At 33.8% G+C, this 17,053-nt stretch overlaps 3 protein-coding genes across 3 annotated transcripts; 1 reads left to right on the top strand and 2 right to left on the bottom strand.

Moving 5' to 3' along the window:
• Window positions 1–2,001: 2,001 nt before the first annotated feature.
• On the bottom strand, window positions 2,002–3,936 carry LOC104906403 (peroxidase 66). The gene is made up of 3 exons (XM_010695144.4): window positions 3,672–3,936; window positions 2,985–3,173; window positions 2,002–2,789 (listed from the first exon to the last, which is right to left on the bottom strand). The coding sequence occupies exons 1-3, from the start codon at window positions 3,879–3,881 to the stop codon at window positions 2,226–2,228; spliced, it is 963 nt and encodes a 320-aa protein (XP_010693446.2). The 5' UTR covers window positions 3,882–3,936; the 3' UTR covers window positions 2,002–2,225.
• Window positions 3,937–7,851: 3,915 nt separating this feature from the next.
• Window positions 7,852–9,031, top strand: LOC130590755 (uncharacterized). The gene is made up of 2 exons (XM_057393297.1): window positions 7,852–8,198; window positions 8,233–9,031. The coding sequence occupies exons 1-2, from the start codon at window positions 8,077–8,079 to the stop codon at window positions 9,029–9,031; spliced, it is 921 nt and encodes a 306-aa protein (XP_057249280.1). The 5' UTR covers window positions 7,852–8,076.
• Window positions 9,032–15,726: 6,695 nt separating this feature from the next.
• On the bottom strand, window positions 15,727–16,834 carry LOC104906406 (peroxidase 66). Its single transcript, XM_010695146.3, has 3 exons — window positions 16,772–16,834; window positions 16,438–16,626; window positions 15,727–16,318 (listed from the first exon to the last, which is right to left on the bottom strand). The coding sequence occupies exons 1-3, from the start codon at window positions 16,832–16,834 to the stop codon at window positions 15,746–15,748; spliced, it is 825 nt and encodes a 274-aa protein (XP_010693448.2). The 3' UTR covers window positions 15,727–15,745.
• Between the last annotated feature and the right edge of the window lie 219 nt (window positions 16,835–17,053).

Here is a 17,053-nt window from a genome sequence, read left to right as displayed (position 1 = left end):
TCTATTTTGGGTTGTAAGAGGGTTACATTGCATATGGTGTAACCACCGTCTTATAAGAACACGAATTTATGTAATGATTATACCCTTTTTGGTGGAGCGAGACATAAGATTGGCGGATCTATATGCAACCTATTAAGTACTCCCTTCGATTTTTATTAGTTTACTCGTGACTTTTGACACTACTTACATACATGACTTTGACTAGCTCTTGTAATTTGTAATTAAGGAAAAATATAGTCATGTGAGATCTTGTTGGATTCGTCTCAATGTGTGTTATCCAAATATCAACTTTTTGTAATTTTGCTTATTGAAAATTAGAGATATTAAGGTTCAAATTAGTGTCTCGGCAAATGTGCCCCAAAGAAAGTGGTAACTAATAAAGTCCAGAGGGAGTATTACCTATGTATATCCTACGTGGTGCGAACGACTATACATTACGAACCAAATAATTTTATAATATTTTTTAAATTAGATTCTCACATTGTTCTTCCTTTTTTTAGTATATACGTGTTACTTTTTCATATTTGTTATCCATGATATTTTATACTTTTATAACATGGAGTACATTGATAAACAACCCAACTACCCAAGTTTGGTGTTGAGATCCTCTAGAGGATCCGAACCCCAAGTTTGAGCTATTTTTCACCATCAATCCCAAATTTGATTGCTCCTTTTCCTTAATGGTCTCATCCCTTGTTGACTTGCTCGGCAGATTAAAAATATTGTGGGGCCCATGATATTAAGTTTTTATTCCCTAAAAATGTTTCTCCTTCACAAATATATATGTGAATTTTTGCTAGATTTATCTCCATATATATTTTATTTTATATCCGTTTATATAAGATTTTACTTATACTGTTATACATACTTAAAGATATTGATAATCAAAATATGCATTGAAGACTGTACAAATAGGTAATAGGTTGAACCCTTCAAAAAAAAAAAAAAGGTAATAGGTTGAACATTTTGAAATGGATAAGTACTTTAAAGTAGACCTGGCAAAGTTGGTCCCGATCCGAAAATCCGGTCCGAAATATCCGATCCGGGTCCGAACGAAACGGTCCAAACTTTGATCCGAATCCGAAATGGTCCCGATCCGGTCCGAATCCCGATCCGAAATAATCTTTATCCGAAACTCATCCGAAATCCGAATGATTCGATATAATCTTACCCGATCCGACTCGAAGGTAAACCGATCCGAAATTATTGGTTTCGATTAGGCTTTGATCCGAAATACCCGAAACATACCCGTTTTTTTATATAAAAAAAATATCATTGGCATAAGTATTCCATTTATTTCACCATAGTCCGATTCCGATTCGAAATAATAGTCCGAATGATGACCCAATCCGAAACGATCCGATCCGGTCCGTTCTCGGTCCGAATGTAACTTGATCCGAAAACGGTCCGATCTGAATTGGTCAGGTCCGATTTCGATCCGAAATAATAGTCCAAACGATGACCCAATCCGAAACGGTCCGATCCCAGTCCGAATGTAGATTGATCCGAAAACGGTCCGATCTGAATTGGTCCGGTCCGAATCCGATCCGATTGGTCCGATTGCCAGGTCTACTTTAAAGTGTCATAATAGGCTAATAAATACTGACTTATTTTTCTATAAATTGCTTTTGAAAATCATATTTTTACATAGCAATGAAAAATAATAATGAAAATTAAACTCTTATTTTCGGAGTGGACGTACAGTGCCATAAACATTTGAGCCCTCTTTATTTGAAAGTACATGTAAACTCAGGCCTGTTTTCCCCAGCTTATTTTCAGTTCAGTTCTGGACAATATTTTACTTTCACATATTACTATTCATTTCAGTTCAGTTCAGTTTAATTCAATTCAGTTCAGTTCAGCTGTTTTATGCCGAAGAGAACATGTCCTCCTTCCTTTCATGAAAAGTTTATAGCGCTGTATTAAATGAGTTCTAATCTTTATGGCGTTTTCATGTAAGAATTTGAAATAGAGACATATAGATCATCTTAAGAGAGTATATAAACGTAAAAAATTCTTTAAATTATTAACAAACACAGAATACAAACCTTCATTATGTTAGAGTATACAAACATAAAAAAAAAAAAACATCTTTACATTATTACATCTCTCAAGAATATAAAGAAATTAAGTAATGATAGCTTTGTTTCTCTCACTCATAAATCATTTCATCTCTCAAGAATGACAGAAAATAAGTGATCTCTTATTTTCTCTCTTACTAGAACTCAGTTTATCCTCCGGCAGTTCACTCTGACTTCTCCTACTTCATTAACCCCCACATTTCCAAGCTTTATCATTGAAGCTGCAAACTCTGTAAAGAACAAGTTTTGATCTTTAGCAAATGCCTCAATTATTGGTCTACTCCTCTGATCATTATACATGGCTTGATCTGTTCCGAACACACCCTTTCCTGCAATGATCTGTTTGTAGTAGTCGTTATCGAATTGTGTTGCAGTTGAATCCAACAACTGTCCTGCATCTCCATTATTGTTTGATCCTGGACATTTTTGCTTAAGTACGCTGGCAAATTCAGCGTTCATGCTAGGATCAGTAGCATGCACTGTACTGAAGTTATGGACGCGGGCTACAAAGGAAGAACAATGTGAGAATCCTAGAGTATGGCCACCAGATAGCGCGACTAGATCCTTAATGTCTAGACCTCTGTTGGCGAAGGTCTGAATGAGTTGAGTCGCGTTCAAGAATGGGGGTGGAAGGTTTGTAGTATCAGAAGCTTTAGACACTCTTCCATCTTTTCTTCCTTTGAGAACATTCCAGTATGGTCCTCCAGTCTGAGAAAATTGAAGTCAGAATTAGAGATTTACTAGTAAACATGAAGACTTGATGAATATAGGAGGAACTTTTGTGGGTTTGGGGACAGAAAATCAGTAAGTGAATTTTGTTCAACACACCTCTGAGGAAAATGTAAATCCACCCATGATAGTGTACAGATGGATCGGATGAATAGAAAGAAGTAAATAACTTACCATGGTGACGACATCTCTAGCAGCCATGGCGACTACGTCAGCACATGAAACTGTGTGTGGACATGCCTTCTCAAGCTTAGCTTTTGCATCATCAATAACATAGAATGATCGAACTGAAACGTTAGGAGGCCCATCCTTCTCAGCTTTATTCCCAGGTGTTGAGTCGAGTAAAATTGATGCATCACATCCCTATTATGATTCAATAGTATTAGTCTTATTCAATGCAAAAGAATACTAGTCTAGAGTGATTACATAAGTTGGGAGTAAGTGTTTATACATTCAAGTATTGATTGGTTGCTAATAGGGAGAACTAGGTAAGTAACTTCCTCCATTTTGCGGAGTAAAACTTCCTAAATTTTTGCCAATTAAACAATCTTACCTTATTTTACTTCCTAGGAAGTTCTGGTTCCCATATATATTTATGTCAACCAAAACCTTGTAGTAGGGTCAGACCCATACTTGATAGTAGTTGTATTAATAAAGAGCAAAGTGGAAAGACAAATGTAAACATGTTCTCCATTAAATAGAGTTTAGGAATTGATGTAAGACCTACACCAAATGAATTTATGAAAATTGCCCTTCCTCTCATGTTATGGAGAACCACTCTCCAAATGACCTGACTCAATATGATTAGAAAAAAAAGATCAATGAAAATAAGCCTTTTCATGGGTTATAGAAGATGCTTACCCTTATGAAACAGTCATGGAAGAACATGCGAAGGAGGCGAGCAGGGACTTTAGGATCGAATAAGGAAGCATTGCGAACCGTCTGTGCTACAATAAACTCAGCTTGTGGACATGTTTGATCATAATAGTGCGCATTGAGCGCTGCATGAGAGCGAAAAATTGCGAAGGAGAGAAGAATAAAGAAGATGGTTTTGGTTGCTTGAGCAGCCATTTTTAGTATTCTTATCTAGAATGGTGTTCGAAAGGCTATTGATGATGGAAGTACCCTGAACTTGGAGAAACTATTTATAGTTCTGGTGCTTTAGTGTAATATGAAGGGAATGTGCTTTAAAGGCACTCATTGAACTTGAAAATTTCTGGAAATTAAACCAACTCTTTAGTGTGCTTTAAGATCAAGTATTGCCATTTAAACTTATGAGAAAATTTTAAGCTAGCATATATTAGGAAAGTTTTTACTCTTCTATGGTTGTGTTTTTATTGTTTAATATAAAATAAATTACTGCTTGTGATAATTTCTGCCGAGTTTCATATACATATATATATTGTTACTCCTTAAAGAGGTAAGATATATAATCCTTCGGTGTTCAAGATATATACAAAATGGCGGTATGTTTAACTGTTATCTGTGGTCTAAACAGTGTATCTACCACCTAGTAATATGAGTTTTTGATCTAACGATATGTTACCATGAAAAGCGTAACTTGGCAGTGGATTTCTTCATATAAAGGAAAATTTAAGGCGGTATAGGTACATGGGTGTTGTTCAACTGATGCATCATGCATGCGCGCGCCATGCACTAAACCAATGCAAGCTTATTATGCATGTTCGAAAGGTTGAGTGCACAACAAATTAAAGGACCGGGGTGTGACTTAGCAAATTGAAATACTAGATCTTTGAGCGGGTGGTTAAGTTTAAGAAAAGTTTGGCTAAATATCAAACAATTATTGGTAAAGAAGATATTGATATCTTTATTAAGGATATAAATATGTTTTCACTTTAAAAACATCTAGTTAAACACCAAACGTTTCAGTGGAGAAAAGGGGTATAAAGATAGGTAACTACGCAAATTTGTGTATTATTGTAATTTTTGGTTTGTACTTCATATTTGTGCATGTTATATTGTATATGACAGTTAAATGTTATAAGAATTAGCCAGTTAGAACTCCATTGCTAGGAGCTACTATTAGTATTCGACTATTAAGGTGCGTTCTTAGGAATGTGGTTGGAAAGATACTAGAAGCAATACCCAATGTCATAAAAAAAAAGAACTTAGAAGCATAGTTGTCTACTTGATCTTGATACTTTGAGAGTAGGTGGTGTTGATCTTTCGAATATTGGCTTTCATATTTTATTTTTTATTTTTATTTTTTTATTCGAAGCATGATTGTCTAATGATATGTGCGTATGTCAAAATTGCTAACACTTTTCCTCTCTCTATTTCTCTAATAAGAGTATAAGACATTTCCCTCTATATCACCCTAATAAGTAATAAGAGGGTTGGTAATCATATACTCAAAAGAACACTTTCCTCAACAAACATAAAGTTTAATTAAGTACATTCTACGGATACATGGTACTCAAACTCATGAATACCGAACTTTTTGATTCTGAAGATAACGATATTACGTTAACTTATGGATGTCGTCGAAGCCAAAATTATTGTTCATACTGATGCATCAACTCGGATATCTTGGATTATGGTGGGTGAGACATGGAGTACACATATTTACGCCTATTGTACATGTGTTCGTTATTTTCTTTTTCTTGCTTTTTTTGTTCAAAGAAGGTTTAAACTTTAAAGGGAGAGGTATAAAGAAGATTATGGCAAAATTTTAAAACCCAAATTGAACTCAAATTATACCATTTTGTTCCTTCTATAGTTTTGTACGTGGAGCAAACATATTTGTATGTGGTGCACACTGCACATGCACATGGGTCGAAAGAACAATCGTAGTGTTTATCACATAGAAAACTCTAAATTTCTCATAGCAATAAATTATAACGAAGCAATTTACACCTAAAAACTTACTCTTCCCAAAACCAGCTTGTTCTTCCCATGATTGTTCAAAATACCTTGTTATAACTGATAACAGTTATAAATATATATGCAACACCTCCTCATGACAAGTATAAGTAGTATAAAGTATATATATATATATATATATATATATATATATAATATATATATATATATATATATATATATATATATATATATATATATATATATATATATATATATAGGAATGAGATCTCGTGAAAACTATCTTTAGGCTGAAAACTGAAAACAAGGGTAACTTTTAACCCCTTTAGGGTAACTTTTAACACTTTTAGGATAACTTTTGCCAGTTTTGGGGTAACTTTATTATATTAAGGGTAGTTGTATATATTTGAAGGATAACTTTATTTATTATAAGACTAAATATTACCACTTTTAGGATAATTTTTACCGTTTTTAGGCTAACTTTTAGCAATTTTAGGGTAATTTCATATATATTTCAAGGGTAACTTTATGCACTTTTAGGGTAATTTATATTGCTGTTTATGAAATCTTATGGTTACATTACTTGGATGTTGTTGCTTTCTCTGATGTAAAACTGATAATTTTAATTTTCCTAATCTTTCGTTTCATGTGGTATTGTCTACTTTTTACTTTTGGTGTTCTCTCTGTTATTTTTATCTTGTTCATTATGGTGTAGCATACTCTGTTTTTATTAGTTTCCAAAAATTGTTATTAGTTGCTGTATTAAAGCTCTTTGTTACCCCCTCTCACTAACATATATTTGGCGAAATTCATACAACCTATTAGCTCAATTGGCAAAACATTGTGTAAGACACAACGATGTAGGTTCGAATCCTTCATAGGTTTAACTATAATCAAAGTTAAAATAAGTTACCCTTAAAATCTAAAAAGTTGTCCTAAAAATGGTAAAAGTTACCCTAAAAGTGGTAATAGTTACTCTTATAATAAATAAAGTTACCCTTGAAATATATAGAACTACAAATATAATAAAGTTATCCTAAAACTGACAAAAGTTACCCTAAAAGTGTTAAAAGTTACCCCAAAGGGCTTAAAAGTTACCTTGTTTTCAGTTTTCAGATTAAGAGCTGTTTTCAGCGGATCCTACCCCTATATATATATATAATATATTATTATATATATATATATATATATATTATATATATACTTCCTCCGTTTTTTTTAGATGTTACACTTTCAAAAATTGTGGTTTTCTAGGCAAAAATTGGAGGAGTGATTAGGAGAGAATAAGTATAGGGGATTAAAGGGTGGGGACCATTGCATATGGGGGTTTAAGGGAAAGGAGGAGAGAGAAAAGAGGGACCACTAGTTGGTTCCCTCCAATTCTCTATTACCTACACCTGATGAGAGAGGGAAGGGGAGCCAAAATTTTGGCAGCAAAACCAATTCCCTCCAAAATTTTCATAAAGTTGAAAATTTGCAAAAAATTGAAATTCAGCATTTCAAACATTGTTTAAGGCTACATTTTCCAAACTCTATCCTCTATATAAACCCCCAAAAATTAAATGAGGCTTATTTCCCAAAATGAGGAGAGAGAAAATATTGTTTAGCACCATGGTTTAGTTTCTTTACAAAAATCATATTGTTCCCACAAATCACTGCACACACATTGCACAGGAACAATTTCAAAAAATTCCTACTTAATTAAGAACTGAAGTTTCCACAAAAAACTTCACACTTCAGTCTTCAAAAAAGCTGGTCCAGCTTATAAACAGATGGGGTCAGCAATGATGGAGGAGCAGGGGAGTTTTGCCTTCAAGAGCTGCTGGAAATAGAAGGCATGGAGGATGAGTTGCTGATGCATGAGATGTGGACACATTACAACAGTGATGATGACAACGAGGATGATGATGATGGAGGTACAGCAGCAGCAGATGGCAGTCAATCAGAGCAACTCACCAGGGTAACCCACAACAACAAAACACAGAAATAGAACACAATGTAAGTTCAACAACCCAAAAACCACACTTAACTTTAACAAAAAGAAGAATGTTGGTTGATGACCTACTTACCTCTGAAGTAAATGGTAAATTTGCATGGGGTTTAAAAACAGAAATAGCAAAAAAGCATGGCATAAGTAGGATGACATTAGATAGGATATGGAAAGATGCAAAAAAACAGAGAGAAGCTGGGCATGCCATAGATGTGAGAAACAAAAAAGCAGGAAGATGTGGTAGGAAGCTTAAAGTATATGATGACAAATGGCTTCAGTCAGTCCCACTTAATCTGAGGACAAGTATAAGGGCATTTGCTGGATATCTTAAAATCCCCCCTCCACTGTTTACAGTCTATTGAAACGGGGCAAGCTGAGAAGTCACACTAGCAGCACCCACCCAAAACTGACTGATGATCATAAGATTCAAAGATGAAGTGGGTGTTACAACACATATTACCAGCAATAAGGACACAATCACCTAAATTTGTTGACATGCAAAATGTTGTTCACATAGATGAGAAGTGGTTTTATTTAAGTCCAGATATGAGAAGGTTTTTTTTTTTTTTTGGTAATTGATATAAGAAGGTTTTATTTGCTTCCTGCTGAAGATGACCCTTATAGTTGCTGTCAGTCCAAGAGGTTTAAGATAAAAGCCATGTTCATGTGTGCCACATCTAGACCTATTAAGGACAGTGAGGGAAGGATGATACATGATGGGAAATTTGGTATCTACCCTTTTGTTGAGTATGCAAGAGCTAAGTATTCAACAAAAAACAGAAGGGCAGGTACTATGTTGACAAAGGCAATTGAAAGTGTTACACTACCAGTTATGAGGGATATGATAGTTAACACTATCATACCTGCCATAATGAGGAATTGGCCAGAAGGTATGTCCAAAGAAATCTACATACAACAAGACAATGCTAGACATCACATTCATGCATCAGACCCACAATTTATTGCAGCAGCAACTCAGAATGGATTCAATATCCAGTTCATCAATCAGCAAGCTCAGTCCCCTGACTTAAATGTGCTAGACTTGGGGTTTTTTAGAGCAATTCAGGCACTACAATATCAATCATTTCCTAAGAACCTAGATGAACTGATTTTAAGAGTGCAGGACTGTTATGATTTTTTTGACCCAGAAGTTTTGAAGTACACTTGGTTGCAATTACAATATGTTATGGTAGAAATACTAAAGTGCAAAGGGGGAAACAATTTCAAGAATCCACACCATGCAAAGAGAAAGTTAGAGAGATTGGGATTACTTCCAGAAAATGTAACAGTGGACCAAGCTGTGATAGATGAGGCAGTTACATACTTGAATGAGAGGTTTGTGAATATAGGAGAAGCATTTGACTACTTAGATGCACATCAAGAGTAGAATGGGCAGAAGATGTGGCAAGTTTTTTTTGAACATAACTACACTGTGTATGAAGGAAAAGAATGGGGAGCAACTTTTTGGTATATATCTAGTATAGAAGAAGATGAAGGATCTACTTGCACAAATACACAGGATCTACTTTTGTTAAAGATTATAGACAACATGAAGCAACACTTCTAAGCAAACCAGAAATTTTTTGGGGGTTCTTGTTTAGTTATTAGACTATTTTGTACATGTTGAAGGACTGGTTTGTATAAGCAGTGATGCAAGCATTTAATGAAGTCAAGCAATTATGGTTGTTTTTATTCTTTTGCACGTCAACAAGTTTAAAGTAAGGTGTGTGTTTTTAAAATCCATCAAGGTTAATTCAATGGCTCATTGAGGAAGCAATGGATGATTTAAAACCTCAACTTATTGGTTTAACACCAATAAGGAGCAAATCATCTATTGCTCTTCAAGCCCAATGTATGAGTCCCTTCATCATTTGGATTTTACTTTTTAAAATACATTTGGGACTCAAGGGGGAAGCAAGAGAGACTCATTGTGTAAACAGTGGGGACTTAACTTAACTCAGCACCCAAAAACAGAAGGCAACCAAAAAACACAAGGCAACCAAAAACAGAAGTACATCATTAGCCATTTGTTCATCCTCAAACCTCCTATCCAAACCAACACCCATAGGCTTCCCAGAAATACATGCCAACCACATACACAAGGCAACCAAAAACAGCCAACCAAAATACACAATCCAACCAAAAACAGAAGCCTACCAAAATTAGAACCCAACCAACAGTTTCATAGGCAACCAAAAACAGCCAACCAAAATATTCATAGGCAACCAAATACACAATACAACCAAAATATATTCATACCCAACCAAATACACAAGGCAACCAAAAACATAAGCCAACCAAAATACACAATCCAACCAAAAACAGAATCCATCCAAAATCAGACCCCAAGCAACATATTTATAGGCATCCAAAAACACAATCCATCCAAAATAATTTCATAGGCAACCAATAATAGGCAACAGCAAACCAATAGGAATTTCAGGGACTCAAATAAATTAAAAGGCAACGAAAAACAGAAGGCAATTAAAAGAGTTAGGATGATAGAACCTCAGGGAGTCAAAGTACTCTCCTTTCTCCTGATAAGGAAGCAATGAGTATCAGGATCAAGTTCTGATGAAGTGCAGGGACTCATTGGAATTTCAAGCTCACCCCACCATCCTCAGCCTCCTCATCATCCAGCAGTTCTTCAACCACATCGAACACCTTAAAACCCCCATCAGACTCAACATACATAGCATAAACAGTGCCTTCATCGTCGTAGACGTTGAAGGACTTAGAAGCACAACCCAAACACTGACATTGTCCTTCCTCTTACACCCCACAATTTCCTTCTCCTTCTCCTTCCCCTTATCCTTCTCATTCTCCTTCACCTCTTGAACTTTACCATTTTTCCCATAGTGTAAAAACACGGAGCCTTTAAAGCACAAACAATCTCATGGGTAGAACGGAGAATTTCCTTACCTTTTCCCCCATCCCCTTCTTCCTCAACCCTAGATCTAGGCCTCAACCTCTGTGAAATGGGTCTGGGGTCAAAGATCTTCTTAACTTGGGGACTCATTTTTTTAGGGTTGGAAGAAGAAGAGGGACGGAATTCCCTTGGTAACCCCGTAACCTGATAAAACTCATCAACCACCACACCCAAAGCCTTGAAGGCATAAGGGCGAAGCAAGTGCTTTGCATCTCCACTGTCATAGAGCCTCCTTGGCCAAGGAGACCCAGTCTGCAATGCAAGCATCAACTCGCGAATAGAGTCAGACTCATCAGCATCGTCATTTTGGAACAAGGCGTCAACAAGGGGTTGGAGGTCAGGCACAAAATTCTTCGGCATTTTTCTAGGGTTTTTTTCAAGAACTTTTGAGGGGAGATTTGAAGAGAAATCGAAAGATTCAAGAGAAGAATGGAGAAATCGAAAGTTTTAAGGGAGATTTGAAGAGGAAGTGAAGAAATCTAGAGAGAGAAAATGAAGTACAGTAGAGAGAGGAAGAGAAGATCAGAAGAGGAGAAATGACAGTGGAGAGAGAGAAGATGAATTCGTAGTTTTAGGGTTAGGGAATTGGAGTGGTTGGGGAAGAACTTTAATGGGGGATGAATCAGTTGGGGAGGGGGTTGAATCTATTAAATTATCATGGGGAAGATGAAAAGGTAGTTGGGGGTTTTAATTTTGGTGGAAATGGTTAAAATCTGATTAGATTAGGTAGGGATTTAATAGGGTAGATTAAGAGTGTTTTAATTTTTAAATGGGTAGTTAGTAAGGATAATATGGACATTTCACAAGGCAAAAGTTACTAAATAAGGAAATTTTAAAAAGTGTAACATCTATTTAAAACCATGCAATTTTAGGAAAGTGTAACATCTAAAAAAAACGGAGGAAGTATATATATATATATATATATATATATATATATATATATATATATATATATTATATTATATATATTATATATATATATGGCTCAGAATATCACCCTTTTACAAATATACAAATTTTGATAATATTACTTAAAAACAAATATATGTTCAATTATTTTCTTTAATACTCTCCCTGGTATCTAAACATTTTTCTATATACAATAGAAACCAACACAAAGTAGGGCGGGAGTGTGAAAATGCAAATCTTTTTTGTTCATTAAATAAGAGATCAGAGAGTGTGTGGTCACGAGAATGTGCAAAATTATATGGATTCAACAAGCTAAGTGAGGTAAAATAGTAAGAATATAATAGAAGTCGAAGATCTTTTCGAAACAAACAACTTAAAAGCAAACTACGAAGATATTAAGATAAGTAGGGAGTAATATTTACAACTAGGTTTTAACCAGTGCAAAATGCACGGAATTTTTTTTATTTATAAATTTTGTGACTTTATGATGTTTCTCCCAAAATCATGGGGTGAATATTAGATCGTGATTTAAACTTTTTATAATCATATCATTTATGAGGAATAGTTTAAAACTGACTTATAACCCGTGCGTTCAATAACTGATGTAATTAATATTATCGTGCGGCGTTGGTTGAAAAAATCTTTGCTCTACCCATTGCTTCACATTGAGGACCAAATAAAATCACAATTCGCTCCATTATTGGGATTCAATCATGCAACCACTTCTTTTCCCACTTCCTGTCGTCCCTACTTTCCATAATCCCTCTCACCTTTACTCTTTTGTTGTATTGAGATCCCGTGATCTTTACCACAAATGAAATTTCAAATCCTAATGCTCGTAACTCTTGATATGGCTAACTGAACCGTGCAAATTACAAACCAAAAATGGAGATTTAAAACATAGCTAGAATTGTTATATTTAATTGAACCTTTCTCCTGAATTTGGGCAATATCATATTTAAATAAAATGGAGATTTATTCGAAAAATTGCTACATTCGATCAATTGAATCTTATGTTATTAAAGAAAAAATTTCGTTCAATTCCAAATTTATTCGAAGAAAGTTATCCAAAAAGTTTGACCACACATTCATTATTGAACACACTTGATATTTTCGAAAATGGAGAAAAAATGAATTTGATTGTGTTTTTATCCATTAACGTTAGATGTGTGAGATTCAGATGTTATCTACATAAGTTTTTATATGAAGATGATGATTCACTTTCTAGATGTTCAAATTGAGATGGAAAAAACAAATTTTATATGTGCATGAAAACTGAGAGTTCTAATAAGCAAGGGTTTGTTACAGTTTGGAACTTTATTAGCAAACTTAGATTTTGTTAAGATTATATTCGGCTTCTAGATAGAAGTAAGATTCTATGCACCTCTCTTAGAATTTAAAGCTTGTAAGTTTCATACTATTTGACCCTTTTTTTATTTATTTTGGAAAGTAAAATATAGAATAAATTGTATTGTCAATTATTTGTTACATGCACAATTCACCCTTTTTTTCATTTTTATTGTGAGTTTGTGATTAGCTAACTGACCCAGGTCAATAATACTTGTTCCAAATGAACGGTAATATATAGAAATAAAAATCAATTTATATGTGAAAATATGTTATATGACATTTTATCTTTTCTTTGAGATGAACACCTATATATAAATTATGATCTCTCAAATTTCGTATGTAAATTTTTTTAGTTGTGATTCGGTTGTTGTGAATAAACTGAACAAATATACTTCTCTGTTTCAAATTACTCGTACACTTTGACTTTCACGCTTGTCGATGCACTACTTTGACTACTAATATCTTTAATTATTATTAGAGTAAAGTATAAATTTTGATTTTCTGAAAATATACATTGAGACAAATCCACAACATATTACATTATAACATTTGATTTTATCTAATAGTAAATAATGCATGGTCAAACCTCATTCATGAATAGTGGAATTTTCAAAGTGTAGCGAGTAATTCGAAACGGAGGAAGTATATGACTTATAAACTTCACAAAGATACAACTACACTAAAATTATGGACAATAAATTTCACTAAGTTCTATATGTAATTTTAATCTTTAACCTTACATAGAGATGCCATACATTTACCAGTTAAGATAGCATATTCCTACGGACTTTAAATACTGCAATGTGATATTTTGTACAATGAAAGGGGTCCCATTGTTATTATACTGAACTTTAAGACATCTCATGCTTGTTGTTACAATTAGGCTACTTTCCTTTAAGTTTTACAAACCTCATGAGCCAAGTAAAAGTTAACTTTTGTTGAGACTTTGTTATCTTTTCTTATCTATTATATATTGGCTAATCCGTTTTTTAGTTGATAGTTTAATATTAGGTGTTAGTACATAAGATGTTTAGACTTTTGTGCAAGTATTAGTACATAAGATGTTTATTCTTTTGTGCAAGCTAAGTGTTAGTACATAAGATGTTTATTCTTTTATGCAAGCTAAGTGTTAATACATAAGATGTTTATTTTTTTGTGTTATACATGAGGTGCTAATATCAATTATTATTGATTTTATCGTGGATCGTGTTTTGTATTGCTAATCACATTGTAACTCACTAATAATTATCATCGTTTTATGGGATACACGTAGTCTTTGTAATATGACGGCCCACGATTTTATAGTTTGCAATAACTTATAATTTTGATGGTATGGATATGTGGTCAATGATCTTATAATTTGAACTTTTTTAAAAAAAACCTATAACACAACTTATTGTATGATTAATACTACGTCCCTTGGTAAACTTTAAGTTTAATATTATAATCTGTTAAGACTTCTGTTTTAATTTGGGTTTAAGAAGAGAGTACAACATGTTCATTTAAATAGTTAATACCTAAAGTAGTACCTAAATTATCAGCTTCTTGCTATAAATTTATTTCTTAATTAGTGCCAAAATAAAATATGATTATTAATTCAAATACCGAATTTAGGGATATGAATTTTTAATTAGTTTCTAAAATACCGTATTTAGGGGATATGATTTTTTTAATTAGTGCCTAAAATATCGAATTTAGGAGATATATTTTTTTTGCAGTTTTAATTACTAATTAATAGCAATCGATTCCTAAAATTTAGTTGATTTGCATTCCATAACAGAGAACTTTCTTAAATAGCTTTCCAATTATATGCCTAAAAAAAAGTAATGCATAACAGAAATATTTAGAGGCAAATACACGTGGCAAAAAATTGTAAAAGATATTACAAAGGATTGACACATCAACAATTCAATTTGCTCTTGACACATAAGCAAATCCTTATTGCTTTATAGTATTATATAGATATAGATACACGTGGCAAAAAATTGTAAAAGATATTACAAAGGATTGACACATCAACAATTCAATTTGCTCTTGACACATAAGCAAATCCTTATTGCTTTATAGTATTATATAGATACTAGTTATTATCTCATCATTTGGGACAATTACATTGTCTGTTATGCAATAGTAGTATACTTAAATAGGGATATCTTTTTTAGCAACTTTTCTTTTAAAAGTTTAGTACTCCCCCTGTTTTTTTAGATGTAACATTGGACTTTTCACATTTACCGAGACACAACTTTGACCGATAATATCTCCAATTGTATAAAAGTAAAAATTACAAAAAATATATATTTGGAAAGTGTATACCGTGACGAATCAAACAAGATTCCACATGACTATATTTTTTCTTATGTATAGATAACAATTAGTGGTCAAAGTGTATTGGATGAGTGCCCAAAGTCAATATGTTACATCTAAAAAAACGGAGGGAGTATTAGTTAAGAAATTTTAGAGTTAGTTAAAAAAAAGCCAGTAACTACAACGCTCTCCCCCTGCAAAACAGTTATCTCTTCACCTTATTACTGCACACAAGCTAATCCTAAGAAACATGAAGAACACTTTAAAAAGAAGCAGATTGTTTTGCTAATCAGGAGAAAATATTTCCTGATATAGTGGTTTTCCATAAAAATAATGCACTACTATTATCTTGGCCAGATTATCGGCTTGGTTCATTCATTTGAGTCCAGTTTATCTAATGCAAAGAGAGTGATATATGGAGTGGTTAAGCTGATTACAGGCAATTTTTTCATTCTTCATTGCATTAATAACAAATATACAATTTGTGAAAAATATAGCAATTAAATTATAGTACTTCAACAAACATATAATTTGGCCAAAACAACAAACTCTTTCTCTGATGTCTCGCCTTGAATTTCGTTTTGCATGCATGGCTTTGAAAGTTGGAACTCAATTCACAGACCTACAATTTGTTCTAACTTCTCCATGATAATGACTATTAACACCCAAATTACCAAGTTTAATCATGGAAGCTGCAAATTCCATAAAAAACAAGGTCTCATATTTGGCATATGACTCAACCAAAAACTTACTCCTATAATCATTGTACAACACTTGATCTGTTGCAAGTACACCTTTTCGCGCTACTAATCTCTTGTAATACTCATTATCGAAAATTGCTGAAGTCGAATCCAAGTAATACCCTGAAGTAGTGTCCCTATGATGCTTATTAGTACACTTCTCCTTGAGCATGTTAGCAAAAATGAAGTCCATGCTAGGATCCATGTCGAAAATGTCGCTAAAACGATGGAGTCGAGCTTCAAAGGATGAACAATGTGAAAATCCTAGTGTATGTCCTCCAGAAAGTGTTACCAAGTCTTTGATTCCTAGGCCTTTCTTTGAGAATGTTTGTATAAGTTTAGTTGCATTAAAGGATGGTGTTGGTAGTAATAGAGTCTCATTTGCCCTTGATACCTTTCCATCCTTTCTACCTTTGAACACATCCCAATATGGTCCTCCTGACTGATACACAACAAAGTAAAATTAAAAGATTATATATAGATTGTAAGCATTATTGTTCATAAATCACTAATTAAGAGATTTACAACGTTACATTTTTTTTTTTGTTAGTAAATCATTACCAAGTTGACTACATCTCTAGCTGCAATCGCAACAATATCAGCACATGAGACCGTTCGAGGGCAATCTGCTTCTAGCCTAGCTTTGGCTTGATCAATCACGTAATATGCTCGAAGCGACATATTTGGAGGACCATCTTTTTCTGCTACATTATCATCAGTGGAGTCTAGTAGAACCGATGCATCACATCCCTAGATGCGACACAATTATCAACATGCATTTCATTACTTATATAGGAAAAAAAGAGTGAATTAAACTAAAAATGTTTCCTGATTTGTATTTTTTATTACTTACATAGGAAGAAAAAAAAAGGTGTGGAGGAGTTAATTGACATACCCTAACGAAACAATCATGGAAGAACATACGAAGGAGGCGAGGAGCAACCTTAGAATCGCGCATGGTTGCTTGATGAACCACTTCTCTAATAATTCTTTCAGCTTGAGGGCATGTTTGTGCATAGTAATAGATATCAAGATGCCTCCCCTTGGTTTGAGCAAACAAGATTGAAAGAAAAACAAGGAAGTGAAAGATGATGTTTTCTTGTGATAAGTTTCCCATTGATGGGCGCGCGTACGTTCTTACCTAAGGAATTAATTGGAGTTGATGGTGAAGGAGCTT

The sequence above is a fragment of the Beta vulgaris genome, chromosome 3 (assembly GCF_026745355.1).
Source record: "Beta vulgaris subsp. vulgaris cultivar EL10 chromosome 3, EL10.2, whole genome shotgun sequence".
NCBI classification, from domain to species: domain Eukaryota; kingdom Viridiplantae; phylum Streptophyta; class Magnoliopsida; order Caryophyllales; family Amaranthaceae; genus Beta; species Beta vulgaris.
The sequence above is the reverse complement of the archived record's forward strand: the minus strand, read 5'-3'. Positions and strand labels throughout refer to the sequence as shown.

Bases quoted from the DNA above. Each gene is read 5' to 3' on its own strand.
- LOC104906403 (XM_010695144.4), bottom strand. From the start codon at position 3,881: ATGGCTGCTCAAGCAACCAAAACCATCTTCTTTATTCTTCTCTCCTTC. The intron at 3,174-3,671 runs GTAAGCATCTTC...GAATCATAATAG, and splicing joins TCCATGACTGTTTCATAAGG to GGATGTGATGCATCAATTTT. The intron at 2,790-2,984 runs GTAAGTTATTTA...CAATTTTCTCAG, and splicing joins CTAGAGATGTCGTCACCATG to ACTGGAGGACCATACTGGAA.
- LOC130590755 (XM_057393297.1), top strand. From the start codon at position 8,077: ATGAAGTGGGTGTTACAACACATATTACCAGCAATAAGGACACAATCA. The intron at 8,199-8,232 runs GTTTTTTTTTTT...TGATATAAGAAG, and splicing joins TTAAGTCCAGATATGAGAAG to GTTTTATTTGCTTCCTGCTG.
- LOC104906406 (XM_010695146.3), bottom strand. From the start codon at position 16,834: ATGCGCGATTCTAAGGTTGCTCCTCGCCTCCTTCGTATGTTCTTCCAT. The intron at 16,627-16,771 runs GTATGTCAATTA...TGTCGCATCTAG, and splicing joins TCCATGATTGTTTCGTTAGG to GGATGTGATGCATCGGTTCT. The intron at 16,319-16,437 runs GTAATGATTTAC...GTTGTGTATCAG, and splicing joins CTAGAGATGTAGTCAACTTG to TCAGGAGGACCATATTGGGA.